The sequence below is a fragment of the Hippocampus guttulatus genome, chromosome 19 (assembly GCF_054856545.1).
Source record: "Hippocampus guttulatus isolate MCC_2025c chromosome 19, RoL_Hgut_1.0, whole genome shotgun sequence".
In the NCBI taxonomy this organism is placed as follows: domain Eukaryota; kingdom Metazoa; phylum Chordata; class Actinopteri; order Syngnathiformes; family Syngnathidae; genus Hippocampus; species Hippocampus guttulatus.
Genome location: NC_141279.1, coordinates 478,029 through 498,634, shown reverse-complemented (window position 1 = coordinate 498,634; position 20,606 = coordinate 478,029). Strand labels below are relative to the sequence as shown.

The 20,606-nt window shown below is 49.4% G+C and overlaps 2 protein-coding genes across 8 annotated transcripts; one reads left to right on the top strand and one right to left on the bottom strand.

Moving 5' to 3' along the window:
- On the bottom strand, nucleotides 1–14,056 carry nrap (nebulin-related anchoring protein). Of its 2 annotated transcripts, XM_086137998.1 has the most exons (43): nucleotides 13,897–14,056; nucleotides 13,534–13,628; nucleotides 13,352–13,439; nucleotides 12,261–12,365; nucleotides 11,988–12,080; nucleotides 11,724–11,819; nucleotides 11,545–11,649; nucleotides 11,184–11,291; nucleotides 10,728–10,835; nucleotides 10,403–10,510; nucleotides 10,115–10,231; nucleotides 9,486–9,590; nucleotides 9,272–9,376; nucleotides 8,988–9,092; nucleotides 8,812–8,910; nucleotides 8,509–8,613; nucleotides 8,323–8,430; nucleotides 8,146–8,253; nucleotides 7,875–8,072; nucleotides 7,589–7,693; nucleotides 7,403–7,501; nucleotides 7,228–7,332; nucleotides 6,769–6,876; nucleotides 6,399–6,556; nucleotides 6,074–6,227; nucleotides 5,890–5,994; nucleotides 5,496–5,594; nucleotides 5,302–5,406; nucleotides 5,111–5,218; nucleotides 4,906–5,019; nucleotides 4,639–4,836; nucleotides 4,469–4,573; nucleotides 4,251–4,349; nucleotides 4,080–4,184; nucleotides 3,898–4,005; nucleotides 3,333–3,644; nucleotides 3,149–3,253; nucleotides 2,681–2,779; nucleotides 2,515–2,619; nucleotides 2,203–2,310; nucleotides 1,684–1,995; nucleotides 1,372–1,527; nucleotides 1–835 (listed from the first exon to the last, which is right to left on the bottom strand). In XM_086137998.1, the coding sequence occupies exons 1-43, from the start codon at nucleotides 13,960–13,962 to the stop codon at nucleotides 557–559; spliced, it is 5,373 nt and encodes a 1,790-aa protein (XP_085994124.1). In that variant the 5' UTR covers nucleotides 13,963–14,056; the 3' UTR covers nucleotides 1–556. The 2 variants fall into 2 exon arrangements, with proteins under 2 accessions (XP_085994124.1, XP_085994126.1); XM_086138000.1 differs by lacking the exon at nucleotides 12,261–12,365.
- On the top strand, nucleotides 10,109–20,365 carry casp7 (caspase 7, apoptosis-related cysteine peptidase). Of its 6 annotated transcripts, none has more exons than XM_086137991.1 (8): nucleotides 10,109–10,263; nucleotides 14,106–14,191; nucleotides 15,367–15,482; nucleotides 17,242–17,393; nucleotides 17,483–17,611; nucleotides 17,903–18,078; nucleotides 18,167–18,305; nucleotides 18,390–20,365. In XM_086137991.1, exons 2-8 carry the CDS (start codon nucleotides 14,117–14,119, stop codon nucleotides 18,614–18,616), a joined length of 1,014 nt encoding a protein of 337 aa, XP_085994117.1. In that variant the 5' UTR covers nucleotides 10,109–10,263; nucleotides 14,106–14,116; the 3' UTR covers nucleotides 18,617–20,365. The 6 variants fall into 6 exon arrangements, 5 of the variants coding, with proteins under 5 accessions (XP_085994117.1, XP_085994119.1, XP_085994116.1 ...); XR_015103911.1 differs by lacking the exon at nucleotides 10,109–10,263 and having other exon boundaries at nucleotides 14,079–14,191; nucleotides 18,390–18,718; nucleotides 18,811–20,365; XM_086137993.1 differs by lacking the exon at nucleotides 10,109–10,263 and having other exon boundaries at nucleotides 10,729–14,195.
- Nucleotides 20,366–20,606: the final 241 nt, after the last annotated feature.

Sequence of the window (20,606 nt, the reverse complement as noted above, 5' to 3'; positions counted from 1 at the left end):
TTGGGATTTTTGATTGATTGATTTATTTTGAATGCGGTCGAATGGAGCGTTCACTCCGAGCCCAGCTTTGAGTTTTCACGTCACAAAAGCTGAACCTGCCAGACTTGAGAGTTGATGCCTCGCTCCGCGTGTACGACATCATCAAACCGAAGCTAAAACATCGGCACCAAACTAAAAGTTGCGGCAAACGTGCTTGTTTGCGTGTGTGTGTGTGTGGGGAGGGGGGGGCGGGGTGGCCACTTCCTGCTGTGAATACATTGCTAAATGCAAACATAACATTCATCTTTCATGCTCTTAAAATCATTTCATGTCACGTCCTACATTTCCTGGGTTCAATTGTATTTACAACACTCTTGTTGTAAATGTTCTATTTACTTTCTTTGTTGTAAAACTGTATTCACATTCACTTTTTGTCATTGTTAAATCCACCACTATGCTGTTGATTTTTTTTTTGTTTTTGCTAAACATAGCAAGTTCCGTCTTCATTCAACATGCTTGCATCCTTCATTCATCATCCATCTAGCTCAGTCCTGCGTGGCCGTGTTCTCCCAAACTTCTAAGTATCTTTAATGGCTTTGGCCTGACCGGATGTCTTGAGCGTGCTGTGCCGCGCGGCCGACGAGGCGCCGCTGGATTTCTTCTCCGTGGATTTGAAGGTGGCGCTGCTGCTACTTGTGGTGGTCTTTTTCTGCGCGGTCTGGTAGGTCTTGTTCCTGTTGACGTGAAGCACCTCCGTGGCGTCCATGTTGACGCCTTGCCGCATCTCCTCGCTGCTCTGCGCCTGCTCGGACGACTGTTGCCCTTGTTGCTCCTCCATCCGCTGCTGGTAGTGGAGCTGCAACATGGAAAAGGTTGGTTGAAAGCTTGATTATTGACCCTTTGAGCTCAATGTTGGCCATTTGCGGCCAATGACTACTTTTCAGGAACCGTTTCATCTGTGTCAATGCAAATGTGTAAAATTCACAAGAGCGTGTGAGGACTTTGGTTAAAATTTTGCCCTTTGCGACTTAAACTCTTGAACTGTTCATTTTGGCTACATCATGAGCAAATGAAACCCGTGGAAACTTTTTTTTTTTTTTTTTTTTTGCGTGTTAGATGGTTTCCCTCTCTTGGCGCACTAAATTAAAGTTAGCCATGCACAAAGTCCTTGTTCCACACACTGGCTATTATGTCTGGTTAATAAAAATAAATGACTATCATCCACCTTGTCTCTGTGACGCGCACGATCGGCTCCTCAACGAGCTGTGTAAAAGCCTAATAACGATTCTGATCATTTGAATCGGGTGTGTTGGAAAAGGGGACTGCGGTGCGGCTCTCCAGGACCCGAGTTGTCTCCCCCCGGAACAGGCGGACGCAGCAATTCGGTCTCACCATTATCATGCGCTGGTACTTGGCGATGGCCTCATCTGTGGTCACCCCCTCGGCCAAGCCCAGCTCGGCGGCCCGGCGAGCCAGCTCAACCTTGTGGGAGCCGGGAGGGGTCCAGCCCGCTCCCCTCATCCGGTTCAGGTCCGACTTGTAGTTCACCTGCAACAGACGTCGCGGCAGGAGCTCGAGCGTCAACCAAAGGCGACACCGACACTACAGTCGTCGTGACGATGGTGATCGTGAGTCCGCAAAAAGGGAAATTGACAAAGGTGGACTTTGACCCAGAATGTCCGCGGACCGCTCGGTGAGTCTTACGTCGCTCTGCAGCTGGTAGGCCTGCTTGGCGTGCTTGACCTGGAGCTGCTCCGAGTCGCACGTGTAGTCGTGGAGCTTGCTTCGGTACGCCAGGTCGCTGGCCTGCGCCCGGCTCTTCTTGGCCAGCAGGAACTCGGGCTGGTCGGCGTGGATCTTGTAGTTGGCGCGCTCCTCCTTGGACCGCCGCTTGTACTCCAGGTTGCTCTGGAGCTTGCTGGCCGCCAGCGAGTGCATCATTTTCGGGTCGTCCTCCACGCAGCGCAGCCCCACCTGCTGGCCCTTCTCCCGCAAGTGAGAGTCCTTGTAGAGCACCTAGTCGAGGGGCAGGTGGTCTTGCGTCATTCCCCGAAAATAATCGGATTGCACCTCGTCGCTTCGTAAATTAGGACCGATTGACTACTAATCACGGATCTTTCTTCGTCTAGCAATGTCAACTCCTCCAGACTGTCAAATGTCTTCGGCTTGGAGGACTTTGGGGCCCTTTTCTGTTCATTTCCAAGAAGCGCAGACAACACTCACATCGCTGGCAATTTCCCTCGAGGCCTTTGCCGTTCGGAAGGGGATGGCGTCCAGCCGCAAGTCGTAGCCCAGCGTCTTCAGCTGCTCTCCGGATGCCTTGTATACTTTCTGCACCCAAACGGTTAGTGCTCCCATTTCTTAGCGTCCGCTCTACGTTGCTTACGAGAGGCTCGGAATATTCAGCTTTCGAGTGAAATTTCGGGATCAACGTAAGCAAAAAGGTTCGAGGAGGTCCCTCGGACAAAATTGTTCAATGTTCCTCGAAAACCTCGTGTGAGTACGGTGCACGTTTCAAGTTTCAGCGGGTCTTACGTCGCTGATGTGCCGGGCGTTCATCCTGGCTCGGACGAAGTCGGGGTCATCCGGATGTAAGGTGTACTTGTTCATGTCGTCGTTCCTACCCGATTTGTACAGCCTCTGGATGGAGAACCGGAATCGTGTCCAAAAACCGCTCGGATTTCCGTGTTCTTCGCGTTACCTCGCTGCAGTGCTGATAGCTGGCCTTGGCGTGGAGCATATCTGGGGAGTCTGTCACCGAGGTGAACTTCAGGCTGTCTGGCAGTTGGCGGTATCGCTTCTGCATGGCGGAAAAATGCATTCGCTCTACGGTCGTATTCTCTCGGTAGATCGCGACTCATCGTTTCCGCCCTGCCTCGTGACCGTTTTTATGTTTTGTTCCAGTTTGCGGGAGGAGGACCCCTACCGACTCGCAGTAGCGGTTGCCGTTCCCGCATCGTAGGCACGAGATGCACTCGGTCCGTGAGCATCGTTAGATGGTCCGTTTGTTTGTGTTGCTACATCGGCCGAGCTCTTCCTGATCTTTGGGCTTTGTCTGATTTACTACTTCTCCATTCTCTGCGTCCCTTCCAAAAGTGCCTTGCCGTGTTTATCTTTCACGCGGCTTGCTTCTTTTTCAACACGGTGTCATCTGAAAGTGGCCGCTTACATCACTAACGAGTCTCCCGGCGTTCTTGGCGGACTCCAGCTGCGGCGCTCCCACGCCGTCCCACGCCACGCCCTTCGTGAAGTTCAGGTCCGACTTGTACAGCGTCTAGACGGGAAAAGCGCTCCAATCACTTGGGTCACACCTCCCGACCCGATGAGCGCATCCTTCGGTCACCCGGCCTCACCTCGCTCTGCAGGTTGTAGGCTTTCTTGGCCCAGTTGACCTTCATGTCGTCGGGAAGCACCGTGTACTCGTGAAGTCTCTTCCTGTAGTCCTGCTCGCTGGCCAGGGCCTGAGCGTTCTTGGCCGTGACGAAGTGGACCGTGTCGGGCGTCAGGTGGTAGCGGCCGCTGGCCGCCGAGGCGTCCTTGCGGTACTCCTGGTCGCTGGCCAGCCGGTTTGCCCGCATGTAGTGCAGCAGGTACGCGTCGTCCGAAACGCTCTGGGCGCCAATGTGCTTGCCTTTTTCCACGAGGTGCTCGTGTTTGTACTTGTACTGCAGAGAGCGACATACAAAATATACGGTACTCAAATTGTGCCAACACAAATCCAAAGACCTTCATTTTGGCTCGACTGTTAGTGCAGCGACTTCAGAGATTTTTCAATGACACACTGTCGCTTGCTCAATTTTTTTTCTGTTCTGAACCAAAACGTGAGCTCACGCCGCAGATTAGTTTTGTGTCCGCGATGTTGGTAACTGGAATATGACGTCGCTAGATGAGCGCCTGTATCCGTCATGGAAATCTTACATCACTGGCGATGCCCGCGGAGCTCTTGGCTGCCTGGAACGGTATGTCCTGCATGGTCAGCTTGTAGCCCCGAGCCCTCAGATTGTGCCAGGAGTCCCTGTATCGGATCTGAAGAACCAACCGTCCGGCTTCAAATGTCCGACGGCGACAACAAGTCGACGGGCGGCGGGAGCCGGTCTGACCTCGCTAAAGTTAGCCGCGTTGATCTTTGCTTGAGTGATCTCCGGTCTTTGGGCCGTGATGGTGTAGCTGTGCCGGTCGCTCGCCCCTTTCTCTTTGTACAGACGCTAGGCGAGAGGCGAGTTTAGCGAATAACGCCGTGACCGCGTCGCGAGGGAAAACGATATAGTCACCTCATTCGCGATCAGTCCACTGAGTTTGGCGTGGATCATGTCGGGGGAGTCCGCCACAGAGGTGTGCTTGAAGTTGTATGGATGCTGGCGATACTTTTTCTGAGGTGGGACAAAGATTGCGAGTCATCTTTGCTCCAGTTTAGAGGCGGTGCGCTATCGAAATGTGTTGTGGCCAGGTAGGTCGGTTGGCAGGCGGTCGGGTAAATCATCAGTCTTACGTCACTGATCAGGTGACCAGCTTTCCTGGAGCCTTCGATTTGCAGAGCCCCCGTCGCGATCCATGCTGCGCCGCGCAGGTAATTGAGATCGGAACGATACAGCCTCTGCAACGTGGAGAAAAGCGTGACGTAGCCGTCGCGAGGCCTTGTAAGTGTTGAGTGTGCCTGACCTCGCTTTGCAGAGCGTACGCTTTCTTGGCCGCCTGCAGCTTCATGTCGTCCGGCAGGGAGGTGTACTGATGCGAGGTCAGCCTGTAGTCGTGATCGCTGACCAAAGACTGAGCCTTCTTGGCGTGGGCCACCTCCAACATATCCATCGGAAGGTGGTGCTTGGAGCGCTGGCCGGCCGACTCCTTCTTGTACGTAATCTGGGTGGCCGAAGGGGAAAAGGTGTTTTCATTCGGGTAGAAAGCCTACCAAAGACGGAAAGCACCCACGTCGCTTTGCAGCTTGTTGGCGTAAACATAGTGAGCCATGTTCATGTCGTCTTGCGGCCCTTTCGGTCCGGTCATCTTCCCTTTGGTCTTCTCAAACTCCCCTTTGTATTTTTGCTATCGCCATACAAACGCAGCATTGCGATGAATAGATTGGCAAGACGATGACGGCTCCGAGGACTCCGACGTCAGATTTCCGGCCACTCACGTCACTCAGTATGTCGGCGGAGGCTTTGGCCGACTGGAAAGGAATAGCATCCAGACGCAGTCTATGGCCTCCGTCACGTAGTTTAGTCCAAGATTCCTTGTAGCGACTCTGAAATCAAATACTTTTTTTTTTTTTTAGCTCGTAAAAGTCGGACAGAGGCGGAAGGGATTGATTTTTCGGCGTGCGTTTACCTCACTCAAGTTCAAGGCGTTGATCTTGGCTTGCGCAAACTCGGGCAGCTCCTCATCGAGGGTGTAGTTGCGCTTCATGTTTTCTCCCTTCTCTCTGTACAACCTCTGACGAGACATCGTATCGAGCGCCGTTTCGCATTGGCAAAAGCGCTCATCGCATTCAAGGCATGACCGCGGAAGTCGCAAGTACTCACGTCAATGGCCAGTTTGTTGCTGAGTTTGGCCTGAACCATCTCTGGCGTGTCTTCAACACTGGTAAACTTCAGGGCGCTCACATTCTGGCGATACTTTTTCTAAAGCGGGAGGGGTCGAAATCTTGACTTGAGAATGTCATTGGGCTTTTGACGGCCAACCGCCTTGGCTAAGAGAGCCCGTTCTATTCTTCCGCGTCTCTCTCCTCTCACTCGTGCTTTCCACAACCACATCTATCAATTTCTGTCGGCCATCGTTGCTTAGCGGTACACCTCATCTGTGTAGACGGTATATTTTCTCAACGGTCTTTTTCGGCGCGGCTGTTTGCCGTTCGCATTTCACGCAATTGCGTCGGATAACCTTCGACGCCTTGTACGCGACGCGGTCGGGCGTTACCTCGCTGACCAGCTCCCCGGCTTTTTTGGCCTGCTGGACATCCAGAGACTTGGAGGCCTCCCAGCCGACGCCCTTCATCCGGGCCAGATCGGATCGGTAGAGTTTCTAAAGACGCACACATAGACGGGCGGTTGACCGACCGATGACGTAGAAGTTTCTGAAAGTCTTTGTCAATGGGACTGACGTCGCTCTGGAGTCCGTAGGCCTTCTTTGCCCAGGCCACATTCATGTCAGTTGGCAGCGTGGTGTACTCGTGCAGGAATGTTCTGTAGTTGTAGTCTGCCGCCAAGTCTTGGGCCTTCTTGGCCTGGCTGATATTTAGCATGTCCAGAGAAACACTGGGGAGGAGATGGATTGGCACGTTGGCGTGTTTTGCAGTCTCGATATCAATGTCGGGAAAGGAAGAGTTTCATCGGCACACACCGAATCTGCTGTATTTGAATTGAATTGAATCCAATTTGTCAAATGTGCTGTGCGCACGTGTATCGTTCTACGTCGCGTTCACAAACTTGAATTGGGTCTTGGTGTCCTCATAGTTCTTCTTGTAGTCGCGGCCGCTCTGTAGCTTGGTGGCCAGAGCCGAGTGAGCCATCTGCGAGTCGTCGCTGACTGACTTGATTCCGATCACCTTGCCTTTGTTTTTCTCATATTGCTCTTTGTATTTGACCTGCCAGGGAACAAGACGGAGGAGTGTTACCGAAAGGTGGGCCGGTCACAGAAGCTACCGATGCGTGATGGAAACGGTAGGCACGAAAGTCGCTTTGTTACTGAGGCACGGCTTTTACCCGTTCTAACCATTCATTCTTGAATTTCACACAAATCAAAGGTCCTGCCTTCATTTCTAAATCTGTCCGCCGTTCGTGGGGAAAAAAAACTCACATCACTGGCCAGGTCTCTCTTCGCTCTCGCGGTGAGAATGGAAAGCGAGTCCAATCGGAGCTCAAAGCCCTTTTCCCGCTGTTTCTCCCATTGGCTTTTGTAGATTTTCTGAAAGTACAATCGGAGGAATGACGGTTTGCTTTTGAGCATGCCAGGAACGCAAACCCCGAACGACCGTCTTTGCCTTGAAGGTGAATGTGCACCTCAAATGACCCCTTCAACAAACGGATTCTGAGGATTTTTAATCCTATGCCGATGTCCTTTGCTTTCAAAGTAGCGGCACTCTATCAGTTTTGGCCAACAAAAAAAAAAAAGCTCTTCGAGGCCACCGGCCTTAATTTGCGGCCAGCAAACACTTAAGTCAAGGAAACATTTTTTAATTGTACGTGAACGACCTTATTCGAGGTCTTGGGGTCATAACACGTCGTCGCCGTTATCCAGGAAGGTCGGCGCACTCACCCCGCTGAGAAGCTCGGCGTTTGCCTTGGCTTGTCTGAACAGCGGCGCATCCTTCGTCATGGTGCACCGGTGGATCATCTGCTCGCCGTTTGCTTTGTACGCCAGCTAAAAAGCACAATTTTCAAAAGCGGTGACCCACGGTGAGCTGCGTCTGCCTTCATCGCGATGACCTTACGTCGCTCTGCAATTCCTGGCTCTTCTTGGCGTGTTTGATGAACAGATTGTCCGCCACCTGGGTGAACTTGATGCCATCCACCTTCTGCCGATATTTATTCTGCAAAAGAGCGACAACGCCGGACACGACGCGTGGTTTATCTATCCGGAGCTCGCTCGGAGATGAAACGCGCGACGGAGAACTGACGTCGCTGAGCAGATCCCCGGCTTTCTTGGCCTGCGTGATGTTGAGGCAGCCTTCGGTCTCCCAGCTCACCCCCTTCATCCAGTTTAAGTCTGAGCGATAGCGGTTCTGATGAGCGGAAGAAAAAAAGAAAAGTCATCGGTCAGTCGACTGGAAAAGGGTGGCTTCAAAAGTCTGACGGCGTTGAGGCGAGGAGACTTTCGAGATCCTCTCGATCAAGCCCAACCGGCCACGCCCTTCGATTTCATGAGTCCAAGTGTTATTTGAAGCTCGCGTGCCCGTTTCTCACCTCACTCTGCAGGGAGTACGCCTTCTTGGCTTGCTGGACCTTGACGTCATCAGCCATGACGGTGTAATCGTGCAGCCTGGTACGATATTCCACGTCGCTGGCCAGAGCTTGGGCCTTTTTGGCGTGACTCAGGTTGACCATGTCCACGGACAGGCTGTACTGGCCCCGCTTCTCCTCGGAGCCCTTCTTGTATGCAATCTGCAGGGGAAGCCGACCGATGCCGGTGACTTCGCGAAGAGCCGCGCGAGCGGGGCGGCTCGGAATGACTTACGTCGCTGTGCATCTTGGCCACCCGCAGCGAATGTAAAGTCTTGGAGTCGCTCACGTTGATGCCGACGGCCGTTTCCCTGTTCTTCAGATAGTTTTCTCTGTACTTGAGCTAGGGCACATCACACGCAGAGTGACTCGCGCGTTTCCAAATCATTCGGCCGGTGTCGTTTTTCCTCACATCGCTGGCGAGGTCTCGGGAAGCCTTCGCCGCCTTGACGCCGAGGTCGTCCGCGCCGATGTCGCACGCCTTCGATTTGGTCTTCTCCCACTCCTCCTTGTATTTAATCTAGAACGAGAGCGAGCGCGCGGTGTAACCGGGAGACCGCATGTCACCGAAGACGGAGAAAACGGGGGGCCCGCTTACGTCGCTGCACAAGGCCGCATTGTCTCTGGCCCTCTTGATTTGTGGCAAGTCCTCGCGAAGTGTGTACAGATGCTTGGTCTTCTCGTAGTCTGCTTTGTAGTTGAGCTGAACGATTGCAAAAAGAGCCCTTTTTCATAACGACGGGATTGCTTGGCAACACAAAGCAAAAGAAGGGTCGTTCGAATGAGCCTCCAGGGGGTGCGGCAGAATCCGAGCGAAATGGCTTCTCGTAAAATGAAAAAAGGTTCATTGCGAGCATTTTCCCCTCGACATCACACTTTTGAGCTCGCGCGTTGTACTGACATTGCTGATAAGTCGAGCGTTTTTCTTGGCCAGGAGGATCGCCGGCGTGTCCTTCACTGGACTGTACTTGACCCGGTCGATGTGCTGCCTGTAGTTCTTCTGCGGAGGCGGACATTTCACCGGGCAAATCCCTCAACGACTCCGCCGGCGCCGTCGTCGGACTCGAGAGAACTCACGTCTTTCAGTGGGTCCAGCTTCCTTTGGCTGCGGTAGCCTGGTGTCAGCGTGGCTTGGTAGGTGTACTCGCCTTGATCTTGCTCGCGACCTTGTTTGTATGAAATCTGAAGAGCACAGGAGAGAGCGCAGTTTCTTCATCCCGAAGGACAAACGTCTAAGCGCCGGCTGTGAAGTCCAGACGCAAGAGGAAGGTAGGACCTCGTCGCAAGACGACTGGTGACGCGTTCATTCGTTTGACTGACCGCCACCTCGAATCGACGGGTCCGTAAATGAGAAGGCTTACGTCACTGGCCAGCGTCCGGGCTTTCATGGCGTGCGCGGTCCGCTTGTCCATTCCCGAGCCTTCATAGTGGCCCTTCGCGTCCATGTACTTCTCCTTGTATTTGTTCTTGCGCGCCACACGGAAAAAAGTAGCGCACGTGTTATCGCCATCACCACAGTTCCCGTACGATAGTAATTGCCGCCAGGGTACGATAACATCATTGCTCTGGACTTACATCACTCGTGAACTTGGCTACTTTGGTAGCATTTTGAAACTGGGGCGTCTCGCAGAAATTGATGCTGTGGCCTTTGCTGTTCTCCAAGTCTTTCTTGTACTCTACCTGTTGGCCGGGAGAGGAAATAGACTTTGTGGTTCTGAAAAACACTCGGCTCACTTCTAAAGACTTAGCTCTCCGAGACCAAATTTTCAAAAACAAGTCAGAAATGTTCCTGCTAAAATACGATTTCAATTATGACCAACTAAAAAAAAAAAAAAAAAAACATCTCAAAATAAATGTTCAAAAACAATCTGTTCTCAAATATTAAATGCAAATATTTGCGACTTAAACGTTCGACAAAACTGAACTGGACCCAACAAATGTACTGCGCCGGATTCGAAAACCGTTTTTTTTTTTTTTTTTCACGTTCCACACTCTTAGTCACTAATCTCGAAGCTTGCTCTTTATTCAATATAAAATGATCAGTCCGTCACGAGCCACTTGCAATAGACACCAAAATGTTCACCGTTCAGAATCGAGCGCGCGGTGACATCATTTTGGACGGATGCGCCGCCGAGGGATGCTGAGCATCGCTTTTTGCTGGCATCGCGTAGACGTGATGGCATCAAGCCAAGCGAGCGCCTCACCTCGCTGACAAGCTTGTTGATCTTGCGGGCGTTCATCAAGGCCAGGTTGTCCTCCGAGGTCAGGCTGTGGAAATGTGACGTGCCCTTCATCTTATTTAAGTCTTTTCTGTATTTCAGCTGCGAGAAAAACAGATGAAGCGAAGCTGAGGGTATATTTTCTTTTTTCCTTGAAAGCGGTGGTCTCTGCTAACCTCCCAAACACACACCGAGCACCGAAATCGAGTTTTATTTTTAGCGACGCAACTTTTAAGAATCCGTATCCAAAGACAAAGTGAACTTTCCGCTCACATCACTTGCGTTTTCCTGAGCCTTCTTAGCCAGGTGGTACCCGGGCGTTATCATGGCAGGGAAGCTTCCTTTTCCTCGCTGCTGCTGGTACTCTTCGGTGTAGGCGATCTACAGAAAGTGCACCGCGTGATTAAATCCGCTGGAGATGATTCACGAGACGCGCCTTTTGAATTCTGGAGTTTAGATGAGCACGAGTTGCTTTGGAAAGATGGTTTTACTTAAGATATCCAGCTGAGGGTGCATGTACGAATTTGCTTTTTTACGTCTCTTGCAAATATTCTGCTGACTTCTGTGATGACAAAAAAAAAAAAAAAAAAAGAAGAACCTGGCTGAAGTTGTCGGCATTCTCTCTGGCATGGAGCATTTCGGCCAAGGTCGCGTCGGCACTGGCCTTGCCCTTTATCTCCTGCTCGTATACGTGACGATACTTTATCTGCCACAAACCACAGAGACAGCAGTTGACTTGAAGAAAAGTACTCGGACTGCGTATTTAAGTAGAAGTACGGATACTTGTGTGGAAAAGTAGAATTACTGATTCAGGTCAGGTCCAGGTCTATTTGCATTGATTTTTTTTAGGCGGCGTATTCGGCAGAGGTAAAAAAACAACAACAACAAAACGCTAATTTTGATAAAGAGAGGAATAGAAAGAACAAGATAAATGTTTCAAATGATGGGAGTATTAAAAAAAAAAAGGTACACATACCTGAGAATCTACTTAAGTACGCTCACAAAGTATTCGTGCTTGGATACTTCAAGGCACAGCACCGATTTTTATGCTTACGTCGCTGGCCTGTTCGGAGGCCTTTTTTGACATCTTGTATCCAGGTGTCAGATGTGCGGGGAAGCTACCTTTGCCTTTGTGCTGCTCGTACTCCTCTTTGTAGGCATACTGCAAAAAGAATATTAGACTGCGGCCGCCCTCACGGGCGCAAGAACTGAAGAAAAGAAATCTGCCCTTATGAAGGTGGGTGGATACGGCAACAATTTCCCCCATTGAAATGAATTAAAAAGCCTTAAATCAAAAACAAAAAAAAAGTAACGGACCAAATGACGAATCGTAACTCGATTCGAGGCACCGCAGCATTCGCATGATTATCCGTCCGAGTGCGAGTCGACACGAAAGTCACTGACAAAAGACTCACATCGCTGACAATCTGCCCTTGTTTCTTGGCCAGGAGCACCTCCGGGGGGTCCACAAAGGCGGCGTATTTTGAAACTCTCTCCTCGTGGCCTTTTTTGTATTCAACCTTTTCGAGACAGAGCACGAGAAACTCAATATGGGCGCATACTCAAGCGGCAAATGCGGCAAACGTTCCCTTACGTTGCTTGCCAGGGTGTTGGCCATTTTGGCCGCCTGGTATCCCGGCGTGATCAGGGCCGGGAAGCTGCCTTTGCCTTTGGACTCGTCGTATTTGACCTGCCGTCAGAAGTGGCAAAAGTACTCGCACGTGCCGTACTGAAGTAGAATTACAGATAATTGTGTAAGACTCTGGTAAAAGTAGAAGTACTCATTCAACTCTTTTTCTAAAAAAAAAAAAAAGCATTTAGACGAAATGGTCCGAAAAAAGGCAGGAAGTCAACTCACGTCACTGAGGTTTGTCTGAGCTTGTGACATGGACACCATCTCCTGGTTGTACCAAGACTGCTGCTGGGAGAACTCTGACTGAAACTTGAAGGACTGTTTGAATACAAATAATGTCATTTGTAAAAGACATTTAAGGCACGAAAGCGAAGCCAAGTGATGAGATTTGGTGTATAAAATGTCTCCTATTCCCGAGGATTGAGGTTCAAGATATAGCCAATAAAATGCTGACGGGAAGTCCCCTTTTTTGGCCAGTTGCTCTCCTTTTGAGCTCACCTGGCCGGCCATCTGATTGGCTAGACGAGCACTCTCCAGCTCCCTGGACTTCATGTCATAGTGGAAGGTGGACATAAAACGATCGCCATCCTCGCGATACTTCAGCTACAATTGCACATAGACGACAAAACGTTAAAGCCAAGACCAGCGCGCGTTTGCACAAGCGCAACACTGGACATGTGCCTCCTCTGCCGAGGTTGCGTGGCATTTTGCCGAATCTGGCTGTTGTCAAACATTGTGACCGGATGGCTTGATTTTAGGGACTGAGCGTTTCAGATCCGGCGAGAAAACACTTAGACTGATGATGCAAGATTATCTGTTAGGGCCCCCAAGTGTTTGTCATATGATGCAAGAGGATTTAGGAACCTTGTGTTAACGATGCCGGATTCCATGTAAAGTCCCTCGGGATGCTGTATGTGCTGTACTGAGGCCTCATCTAATATGTTGTCACAATATAGATTGCGTTTACAATCGGTCGGGATCACAAAATCCCTTTTCTCCAAGAGTCCAGTAGTTGTTTAGCTCAACAGTAAACGTTTTAGTCTCAGCCCAAGAATGATTGAAAACAAGTTATGTGTTAAAAGAAGAATAGTAAGTTGGTCGCAAGTCAACGCTCGGATCATGTGACGACCTCAGTTTTTTTGGGTGCGTCTCTCAGGAGCTGATATGCTCGCTAGCCTGCTGCTAATATAAGACGGGAGTCTCGCGTGGACTCTGAGACGCAGACGGAATCCAACAGACGGGAACAGGTGGAGGAGGGGAAGCGATGCCGGGATCTTTTTGTGGAGTTTAATTTTAGCCGGCTGAAGCATAAAAGCTGGTCGGCGACGAGGGCAGAACACAGAAATAACCGTAGACACGCTCTCCCCTCTCCATTCCATAAGGCTGCCGTCACTATAGACTCATAGCTATCTTTCTGGGAAAAGATGCCATGGAGTGCTTAAAAAAAAAAAAAAAAAGGAAGTCATCTGACCACCAAATTCTGAGCACCTGCCTGAGGCAAGCGTGCTGTAACCGCCCTCTGTGTCATGTTCCAAATTCTTTGCAAAGATAGTAGCTTGTGTCCCAAATCCATCCTGACAGCATCTCACCTCACTGCTGGCCTTGCACTGCTTTTTCGCGGTGATGTTGATGGGTGCTTCATACACGCTGGTAAAGGTGTTGTTCCTCGGATTGTGTCTGCAGGCGGGAAATGCGCACCGTTGCGACTTTTATTTTATTGATGTTTTTTTTTTTCTCTCGAAATGGAGACTATTGGCTGAGCACTACTCACACTGAGCAGTAAGGCCTCTTCTTGTGGCTGACAAAGTTATTGGCCGTCAGCACCATTTTACAGATGTCGCAGTGAAAACATGCTTTGTGCCAGTTCTGCCGAAGAAAAATCACATTATTAGTTCAGCGAGGCTCCGTGTTAACCACATAGTTTGACATGTGGGCAGGACCACAAATTTAGCATCAGCTTCGGGGCAGATCTGACCATTAGCATCCCGTTTTGATTTACCTCTGCGTAACATGATTATCATTTATTATGCTTTTTGGAAACATTTCTCTGACCTTTTGAATGAAGGTAAAACAATGTAGTCATTACAAAAACATTTCTGCCAAACAACAATCGATCGAGGCCTTCTTTGAATACCTGATCAATGCAGTTGATCTTCTCCGCCGGGTACACCACAAACCCACACCTTGCACAAGACTGCATTTTAAATCCTTTTGTCTTCACCCTCCGCCCCTTCAAAAATTAAATCTCGAGACAAAGTTCAGGAAGCAGTCCCTCCCGCGTGTTTCTCCGCTGGTGGTAAACTTAGTTCTGCGACTGTGCTACTGTGTTCTCTTACTTGACAGGGTTTCCCTTGATGGACCACCCCCCTTGTGCCAAAGCATTCGAGACCACTGGCTTACACAGCTGCCTATCTGCAGGACATGGCAATGTAGGTGTGTAATGATCCCTTGCTGGACAATTAGGTCAACCTTGTTATGACACATCGGGAGTGACACAGCGTTAGATGTTAAACAATAGCTATAGATAGGAACTAGACCACCGCACCGTTTATGGGAATCGCTTGAAACGCTGTATGGATTGCTTCGGATCATTTTGGTACAAGTATACGCAGAAATGCAAAAATAATCAAAACATCAAATTTTCTATTTACCGCATTCCTTTTAATTTACTTCCAGTTCCATGAGCTAATAAAAGCTGTGAAGTGCAACATCTTCGGAAATGAAAATCGGTTTCAATTCAATTGAGTTTTATCAATTTGAGTTTTTTTCTTCATTTTGATTAAAGGGATTCAACAATTGCCAGTTGTATGGATGTAACATTTTACATGACAGTTACACTCATATTAACACTTTGTTCTTGTAAAATATTTTTTATTCTCAGGATATTGATGTCAAATGAATAATTACTTTTCTATTTTAATGACAAAATAATTCTAGTTTATTCTACTGTATGTTTTATCTCGTTTTCATTGTGGTCCCGACACTTTTCGTTGTAAAACTCCCCCAAAAAGTAGAATTTAGTTTAATTTGTTGTTTTTTCGGCATAACATCCTGTTTCAATAGTTTACAATAGTGTAACGCTTGTTTTAATGCCGGCCAGAACCGTTCCAATATGGCAACAACGCACACGTATAACGACAAGGAAGTGTCGCTCATACGGCAGCCGTAGATTACGTTGGGCCGTGACGTAAGACGTCGTGACGCTCCTTGGAGATTCCCCCGTCAAACTTGACCGAAGAGTTTCCAGCTGTTGTTTTTGAGGAAGTGAAAACGTGTCGCTGGTGAACAAACGACATTTTTATTAACAGCAACTTGACTGACCTGGCGTCTTGGCGCTATAACAACACAACGTGAGTTTGTGATAACGTGGTCACTCTTCCCTAAAATAGTTCGATAAGCGTTCCAAAACTCATTTTCTCCGTAAACGACTAGCAAGATGGAATCAGATTTGCCAATTGCACTCGCGTTAATAAGTCACTTATTGTCTCGTTCCTGAAATAGCTGAATGTGAATCAGCCTTGTTCGTGATACGAAGCATTGTAATTGCGTTTCATGAAAAAATGTAAGCGGAACAGTGAAAGTTTGGTCATATGATGCTCAACAGATGGCTGGAGAACCTGCAGAGAAGACCCAACTTGGAGATTTAGAAGAGAAAGAGGAGATGTCGATGGACACAACAGACGCCAAACCTGACCGCAAGGGAAGGTTTTTACTCTTTGGGTAAGTGCGCATGAAAACGTCTTTTTTCACTGCCCTCGTGTGACTCCGCAGCTCCAGACAACAGTGGGTGGGGCGGGGGCAGGGGCAGGGGCAGGGGATATTATTAACAATGTGGTCATGAAAGGGTCGCCACCAAGTTGGCAATTCAAATTGTGCAGGTGATGAGAAAACCTGGTGAGGTTTATAAAAATCCATCTCACCTCATGATGCATTCAAAGATACCTCCAGTATAATTAGACTGGACATACAAATACAAAAATTAACTGTGGCTGTGTCATGAAAGTGAATGGCTTCAGAAAAAGGCACAACAATCTATATTTTATCCATTCGAATGTATTTATTGATTCCCGGCAGTTGAATCTCTTCCTTCCACTGCCTTCAGCGCATGTATGTGGACGATACTTTTCTCTTTTCTTTTTTTTTGTCGAATTGGGTTCAAATCGCTACATGTTGCCAGGACACCTTTGATCAAATTATTGGGTATCCGCAAAATCTTAAAGAACAGGAATAAGTATTTGCTTACATTGAAAATTGTTCTGCCCTATCCCCGTTGACCCCACGTGTGGTCACGGCGGCGTGAGGTTCGGGGGGCCCTCGGGTTGAATAGGCTGTTAGAAAGCGCTGGTGCGGTGGTGAGGTTGCTGACTCAGGGGGGGGGGCTGACAACGCGCCCCCTCCCCATCCCCCCGGCAGCATCCCCCCCCCCCCCCCCCCACACACACACACACCTCGGCCCGTGGCCTGGCGGCGGCCCATTCAGGTCCTTCATCCAGCACAGAGAGCATGTCGGTATCCTAGCACTCAGCCCCCCCCAAAAATCAGCTGGAGAAACAAACTCTTTTGCAGATGCAGAGTGGCGTAGCGCTCAATGACGAACCCAGGTAAGTGGATGCCACGTGATTCTCGGCGCCCTCCTCTTCACCGCCGCGCCCTGCCCACCGCCGCTCTTTGCTGCCCACCCTCAATTGTTCGGTACGGCACGTTGGTGCAATTTAGAGGTGGGAGGGGGCGTAAGGCCGTCAAATCACAAGTTTAATAGAATATGAGCGCGCTATGCCGCGAGGTCTTTGTTGACCTCGTGGCCAGGCCCTTCTGGAACGTGCCGCCCATCTGGATGGATCGGCCAAAGAATGCTAACATGGCAGCCGCGTCAGAATAGCCACGGGGACGTTTGCTCTCACTCAATCTGCTGTGCTAATCTTTCCATCCCGAAACCGCGGACTTCGACCACCATTTTGCACGTTGAAATGTGTGACTCTTGGATTCAGCTTTAGGCTGCATTACGGCGACCAAATTTGGCCATCGGGTTAATGCCTTATTGCAAAGCATATGTACTTTTTGGTCTCTGAGTAAGTACTTTGCCCGGTTTGTTTTTAGAATTATTATTATTCCTGTGTTGAAATACAAAACAATACAATAGATGCTGATTTATATAGTGATCATTTGACTCGAGTTTAAGAAGGATGTCATCCGTTTTGAATGAGGTTGCTTCCATTTGAATGACTTAATCTGAGACCCGCAAGGGGGAGCGTCAATCGTTTTTATTTTTTGCTGGATTTATTTGAAACCAATTCAGCAAATGCTGTTGTATGTAGAAACCAGCGTGTCGCGGCGACGCGGTCCGCCGTTGCGCGTTGCGGTCCTCCGTCATTGCAACGGTGACGGCCACTTAAGCACCCCGAAAAGGGGAAATGAGGCGACGTGTTGGCCGCGTGCGAGTCGGATTACCGAAACGTCTGCCCGCCGTGTCTGTTTCCAGCAAGAAGAATAAGGATGGCCAGACGCGGGAGCAGGAGCAATCTTCGGAAAGCCATTACAGAATTGTCTCACCAACATTCCAGTATAAGATGAGCCACGGGCGAGTGGGCAAGTGCATCATCATCAACAACAAAAACTTTGATGAAAAGACAGGTACAAGAGCAAAAGAAGCACACATTTGATCTCCCCCAAAAAAAGCCAGGCTTCCGATCACACCCGCGTGTCTCCCCTCCCGCCGGCAGGAATGAATGTACGCAACGGGACGGACCGTGACGCCGGCGAGCTGTTCAAGTGCTTCAAGAGTCTGGGCTTCAACGTCTTCATCTACAATGATCAGACCTGCGAGAAGATGGAGCGTCTCCTCAGAGAGGGTGAGCGCGGCGCTCCTCGGCAACACGCGCAAACTTTGGGCCGTTGATTGAACTTGAAATGCACGCTCGCCATCCAGCTCCATTTGAAACGTGCATTGCTGCAGTAGCAGTCTTCGTGCTGCCATTCAAAAAGCGAACGGCCTTATGAATGTCGTCGCAACTCTGCACATGCGCAGCCGAGTACCAAGAGTTGGGGGGGTGGGGGGTGGGGGGGGGGGAGTTCCATCGCGCTGACGCAATCGCAGGCTCCATCCCAAACGGATCCGAGTGAAGTGCGTCTGTGTGCGTTAGCTTCAGAGGAAGACCACAGCGACAGCTCGTGTTTCGCCTGCATCCTGCTGAGTCACGGCGAAGAGGGTATGATCTACGGCACGGACGGCGCCATGCCCATCAAGACCGTGACCTCGCTCTTCAGGGGGGACATGTGCAAAAGCCTGGTGGGGAAGCCCAAGCTCTTCTTCATCCAGGTAGGAGCCGAGGCAAGACGGGGCGGGGCGTACGGAGCACTTCCCCGCTCGTCCCTTAAGTTTCCGGCTGATGCGTTGACGGCACCAGGCCTGCCGGGGTTCCGAATTCGATGACGGCATCCAGACGGATTCGGGTCCGCCCAACGACACCCTGGAGACGGACGCCAATCCCAGACATAAGATCCCCGTGGAGGCCGATTTCCTCTTTGCCTACTCCACCGTGCCAGGTGAGCCCCTTCGTTCCGTCCGCCCGACGTCCGACGCGAGAGCCGCGCCCGCGATTCTCAAGAGTCGTCCCGACCCCCGGCCAGGCTACTACTCGTGGAGGAACCCCGGGCGCGGCTCCTGGTTCGTGCAGGCGCTGTGCAACGTCCTCAACGAGTTCGGCAAGCAGCTGGAGATCATGCAGATCCTGACGCGCGTCAACTACATGGTGGCCACCAGCTTCGAGTCCTGGTCCGAGGACCCGCGCTTCAGCGAGAAGAAGCAGATCCCCTGCGTGGTCTCCATGCTGACCAAGGAGCTCTATTTCAACTGAGCGCCGCCTCTACGGGGCCGTCCACGCGGCAGTCCGAGAACCATTCAGGGATCGTTCCGGCCCGGCGGGAACGAGCGCTGCACTTTTCACAGCGCCTGTCCAGTGGGCCTGAAACGGAATCTTTTTACATTGGCACTCCGCTTTCACGTGTTGATAGTGAAACCTCTTCTCCCCCCCCCCCCCATCTTCTTCAGGTTTCTCTTCACAACAGTGGCGTCACGTTTGATCGGATCTTTGCCAGCAGGCATCGTGAGATATGCATGTTCTTCTACTCCCACTTCACTTTTGTTGCCGCACTTGTCGCCGCCATTTTCTTGTGCCACAAATGACCACAACGAGAGTGTGCTTTCAATCCTGTTCATGCGCTTGGCTAACATTTTACGACCAACCCCCCCCCCCCCCCCCCCCAAAAAAAACCCAGCAGCTTCAAGTTGGAACTACCATCCTCAGGTTCATTCATGTCCTATAAAGTCAGTCAATGTAGTGTAGGAAATCTTCCCTTACTGCTCCAATATGGCAAGAAAAGGGTCAAGTCTCATCAACTTAAAAAAAAAGAAAAGAAAACAACTCTCACTCCGTTTATAATCCTGATGTGATCAGCCATGAGTAGCTATCCAAAGCGGACACATCTCTGTTCCATTGCCAAGTTATGGTGATAGCAAAAAAACAAAATGACACGATCTTCCCAGCATGGATAAAGCCGAACCAAATGAAGCGATTTCAAGTGTCTCTGATGAGCAGCCGCAGGACGAGGCTTTGGCCCGAAGGGTCACACGAGTGCTGGGATATGTTTTCAAATGATCCTTTTCCATTTCAAAGCGACTGTGGATTTTCTCTGGAGCGCTCCAATGAAACCTAGTAAAATACCATACGGAGTTGTATTGAAGAACAACAACTTCATTTGAAATTCACAGCGATGGTGTCGTCTCTCCTGATTATACTCTTAACTACCTCCTGAACATTCGTTAGTTTGTTTTGTTGTCGTTTTTTTTTTTTTTTTTTAAGGGCAATTTATCGGCATCTGTGGACCAGCTCATTCGGTGTATAAATGAACCATTTAATAGAATTTTTAATTGATCATATTAACACAGTTATGGCACAATTTGGTGCCACAATGAAAAAAAAATCATGTAACATATCAGGTAAAATCGAAATGAAAAAAAAATATATATTTTTTAATTGATAATAGCACAATTATGGCCCAACGTCGTCGTGTCACTCACAGAGGCAGCTATTGACGATGGCAAGTGTGAACCACCCAATCTCCATGTTCCCGCACTCATTCTCAAACGAAACCGGCGTGTTGTTTTTATTTCTTTTCTTTTTCCATCAGTCTTTTAAGAATTTGAAAACACACTTCCATGCCGAGCGCCAGCGGCGAAAGTGCGATTGATCTGAGTAATGCCAGACGTGCCATTTTAAAACCCAAACCCGAGTATTGATCCCTCGCCTCCCATGGATCTCTGATCAGTGACGTGGTGCCCAAACTGTGCGGAAAGGAGTGTTTGTGCCATTTTTTTATTTTTTTTTATTTCGGGGTTCAATTTTAAATGCTTTATGGTGTTAAATGCTGTTGTCCTCATTGATTTATTTGAAAGGATTTGGATGCATGCATGAATTAAAAAGAGAATATCATCTGAACCAGTGTTTAAATTGTAAAGATTGTTGAAAAGGAATAATTATAGAACATCCAAACAGAAGAATGCTTATGCAAAACTTTCTTGTATTAAACATGAATTAATTCTGTGATGAGCAGAGTAGTTTGTAGCACATCATACCACCTACATCCTAACATTTATTTATTTTGTTAAATCATTGGTTGTTTCTTGTCAATAAAAGTAATGTGTGTAAAGTAAACAATTGTACATATACATTTCACACATTTTATATTGAGTGGTTTGGGGAGAGGTGAATGACTTTTTTTTTTTTTTTCCTCCATCTGGCTCATCGTCAAGGTCAGTGCGCAGTCACCGTCAGTCTGACAAGTTCC